At 43.5% G+C, this 4305-nt stretch overlaps 1 protein-coding gene across 1 annotated transcript; it reads right to left on the bottom strand.

Annotated features, from left to right (window-relative positions):
* Positions 1–2732: 2732 nt before the first annotated feature.
* LOC124000668 (rhodopsin-like) lies at positions 2733–3926 on the bottom strand. Its single transcript, XM_046307216.1, has one exon. The coding sequence runs from the start codon at positions 3924–3926 to the stop codon at positions 2733–2735; it is 1194 nt and encodes a 397-aa protein (XP_046163172.1).
* Positions 3927–4305: the final 379 nt, after the last annotated feature.

The following is a 4305-nucleotide window of genomic DNA, read 5'->3' as shown; positions in this document are numbered from 1 at the left end:
CAGGATACCTGGAGTGTATCCATGTGCAGCAAAGTAACTAACCCACCACCAAGTGATAAACCTTTTCTCCAGTCTCCATTATAAATGCTCCTTATTTGGAAACATATCAACCTGTTTACATAGTAATGAGAATGTAAGTGTTTGTGAAATGTGTTTTAATATGCACTGTCTTACTCTTATTTCTCTCTGTCCCTTTCAGACGGCGGTTCACTAATGTGTGTCTGGATAACATCTGTGGTTACCTGGTGGAGCTGCAGTCCCTGAGTCCCAACGCTGCCCTGCAGCTCCCCATCGACAACTTCAAGGCCCTGCAGGCCAAGCTGGAGAAAGTTCACTAAGGAGGTCTCCAGGGGTCACAGGAGGATCCTCAATTAAAGGGACAGATTGAGACACTGCAACTTTTGGAGTGCTAAATACAGAGACTTCAAGATTGATAGAGGTTTACAGTTGTGAATAACATGATTTCAACGATTCCCTTCCTCTCTTTCTATATCTTCTGTTGTGGCTCATTTCTGAGAGTGGCGTGACATTGAGAACAGTTTGGTCTCTGACTGCAGTTACATCTCGAAGGATTAACACCCCCACATTTCTCATGAAGAGGGGTGTATTGACCAGCTCGCTCTACACCCCTATCTTCAGATGTTTTACATCCTGTTTTTAACTTATTTTATAAGTACAGTATGCATTTTGTTTTGAACAAAAAGCCTAGAAGTTAAGAGATTAGGACAACCACTTATTGGTGGCTGAGGGAATTGTATTGTTCTCACAAATGTATGTTGGGAAAACAACATGAACTGTTGTTCAGACACTGAATGAGAGTACAATACTTTACAAGGATGGGATCTTCATTTAAATCCACATCATGGAGTTACTGTTCTTCCCATGTGGGTAAAGTATTGAATGTACGTATGTTGAGAAATGCACTTACATGATTGCTCTCAGATGGCTTGGTCATTTTGTTTGAACTTAAATCCATATGCTGATGTCTTTCCCTCTACATGCCATGATTGAGTCATAAGTATTGCCGTGTGTTACATGGACATTGTGATTTGAGGATATTACATGGACATTGTGATTAAGACAGCATCCTCCACTCATGTAAGCCCCTTTTAATTCCCCCCCAGTTTAGATGTCAAGAAGACCTTGTTAAGCTGTTTGTATTTGGGTTTGTCTGTACAAATCAACCTCTGTAATACAAAGGGGAATATTTGTACTCCAAATATTCCGCTCGGAAGGCCTTCTCTTCTCCCAAAGGCTTATAACAACAATGACAACTAAACCCTTCTTTTACATGTTTTGTTTGTATTTTCTCTTTTTCTAAATGACCAGACACCTTGAACAGTCTTGTTTGCTTTGGGCTGACTAGTTAAGTAGCATTTGAGTGTTTGTCTGATTTGTGTCTTGTACTCAACTGAGATTTCGTGGTTATGCCAGAAGTCCTTGATCCATGCCTTGTATAATGATGCTGTTCAAATGGCTTTAGTCTGACAACTTAGGCATGCAATTTTATATTTTACAAATTGAATCATTAAAATTTGTCAAGTTTCTTTGGTTGAAAGTTTTGTATAATAAAACCTGCAACCTGTTCAGTATAATAAAAATACACTTTTTGTACAAGTGAATCTTCAGAGATCCATTTTATGGTAACTGTAGTGATTCGACTGCAGGACCAACATCCATAGTTGTCAATTAACAAGGTTCCCCAGCTTAAAGGTTCATACTTTGTGTCCCTGCTGTTTTTGTTGACATAATTACCCTTAATGGAGGATAATTGTACCTCAGGGCTGGTTGCTGTCACTGCAACGTAGTAATTATTGTTGATGTTTTTCTCCCAAGTACTCAGGCACGGGCCTTTGATTTTAATTTGCTGGAAACAAAATCATTAAAGTAGCTTCTGCTCCAGAGATGCAGAATTGATTTCCCAACCTCATGAAGCACTTAAATTAAACTCACCTGAAGTTGAAATGCTGTTAACTTTTATAGTATGTAATATCTATAGTCTATTTTATGTAGCTTACATTCTGCAGGGTTGACAACATTCATGTGATTGTCACCATTGTCAAAAATAGGTTGTCACACGCCAGATAGGTGCAGTGAAATGTGTTTTATAGGGTTGTGTCTTGCTCAACGGCACACTGACAGATTTTTCACGCTGTCTGTTCAGATATTCAAACCAACGACCTTTCAGTTGCTGGGCCAATGTTCTAACTGCTAGGTTACCTGCCACCCTAGCTGTATCTTTCAGAGTAGTTAGAGTTCGCTGATATTGACTTCGATGTGATAGTATATACATCAAAGATGGATAAATAATATAGTTCACTCAGGCTGTTTACCATTGAAAAGAATGGTCATGGTTCCTGTCTGCGTAAGTGTGCGTTCCCCGTTACGTGAGCATGCTTTCTCGTTCCTTCATTATCACTGGCATGCTCAATCGAGAGGGAACAGCCAGCTCTTATCTACTTATAGGGTGTGTTCGTCTACCCAGGCGTTGTCAGCCACCCCTCCGCTGGGCAGGGGCAATAAGTAGACCAGAGCAGCCCCGCCATGACCAAAAAAATGTGGATATACTGCCTGTTTACAGTAGTATAATTACACTAATGAAATCATGATTAGCCAATCTAATTTCAATTTATTTTCAGACAACACAGATGTCCTAAAGAGCAGCAGTTCTACGTAGCAGTGGGTCTGGGTTGATGCCAGTAAATTAGCAATGTGTGTATAACCATATCTATCTACCTTCTGCAGGAGCAAGACAGTTTCTTTACTCCATAGAGGAAGATGTAAGGTATGATGCAGGTGTAAGAGGATGCGATGTAGCTGGCCACCTCCACCACTACGGAGGACTTGTGGATGTTGCTGGATATCCTCAGTAAGAGGTGGGTCACCCAGCACACCACAAACACAGTGGCCACAGCCACCACGCTCTTGGCTGCCTTCACCTGCGTGCCTGGGCTGAGCTTAGCTGGAGGCTGGGAGGTCCTCTGGAGATCTGGTGAAGCTCTGACTCTGCTCTCACCAACCTCAACCTGGCAGAGGGGGGAACTGATTGAGCTGTGTACAACAGAGGGTCCTGCACAAGGTAGGACAGAGCAGGAGACACCAGGCAGGTTGGGGCGGATGTCTGAAATTCTCTGGTTTCTAGAACTCGGAGGGAAATCTGGAGAAGCAACTATTGGTAAATCTGCCTCTTTATCAGAAGTCTTGATGCCTGTTTCATCATATTTCTCTGAGATGTCCATCTTCTCCCGCTGGTTAGGTAGAGCATTATCTGTCCCCTTGTGATGGTCAGAAGTCAGGCCCTTGATACGCATCTGGTTCCTTAGCAGAGTGATCACAATCTGGATGCTGGAGAACACTATACCAGCGATGGGGAGGGCGTTAGCGAGGGTCAGATACAATGTCTCATAGGTCTGTCTTGCAGTTTGGGAGGGAAATACTTCTATACAGTCATTGTGGCTCTCATTCCCACTGTCCAGCTGGACAAAGAAGAAGTGTGGAACACTGAAGACCCCAGCCACTGTCCAGCTGCCAGCCAGGAGACAGGCTACGAGACGGAGGCTGTCCAGCTGGACCGGAGCTCCTCCGCGTTTCAGAGAGCCCACCAGCTTCTGGTACCAGAACACACTAATAAACAAGGTAGAGAAGATACTGCTGGTCTCCGACAGGTCCGAGCAGAACCGGAACACACCGCAGTAGGCTTCCCCCAGGAACCAGCGGCCAGCAAAGTCAGCCATGGTATCAGGGAGGTCCACCAGGTAGTTGGTGATGAGGTTGGAGACGGCCAGGTTGATGAAGAGGAGCTCGTTGGTACGGAAATGGGACTTAGGTCCAGGGAGAGAGCGGAGACCCAGCCAGTTGTTCCCCAGGATCCCTACTAGGCACATCAGCCCTCGGATTAAGGCTTCGATCCAATCCTTTGCATCCATCACACCTGAGGCATCTATGTCTGAGCCTTATTTGATGGCTCAACATGTATAAGGGATGTTAATATCATGCTTCAGGTCCAACCCCACAACAAGTCCTTAGAGACTCAACCTCACATTTGCTGTACATTTCTTGTCTTCAGTACTTGGAGAACACATGAGGCTCATTGTATCCCAATACAGAAGAGAAAAACCTAACTAAACTTGGATCAGTGTAAAGGAGTAACCTGACCACCATATACTGTACCAGGGTGTGAATAGCCTATGTCTAGGTTGTTAGCATTCAATTATGTACAAATGTGTAATATTCTATCTCTGACTATAGTGCAACATTATTGTCCATTATTGTTCTAATGACACAAATGCATTTCCATGGTAAAGC

The sequence above is a fragment of the Oncorhynchus gorbuscha genome, linkage group LG16 (genome assembly GCF_021184085.1).
Source record: "Oncorhynchus gorbuscha isolate QuinsamMale2020 ecotype Even-year linkage group LG16, OgorEven_v1.0, whole genome shotgun sequence".
Lineage (NCBI taxonomy): Eukaryota > Metazoa > Chordata > Actinopteri > Salmoniformes > Salmonidae > Oncorhynchus > Oncorhynchus gorbuscha.
Note: the sequence above shows the minus strand (reverse complement) of the source record. Positions and strands in the feature narration are given on the sequence as shown.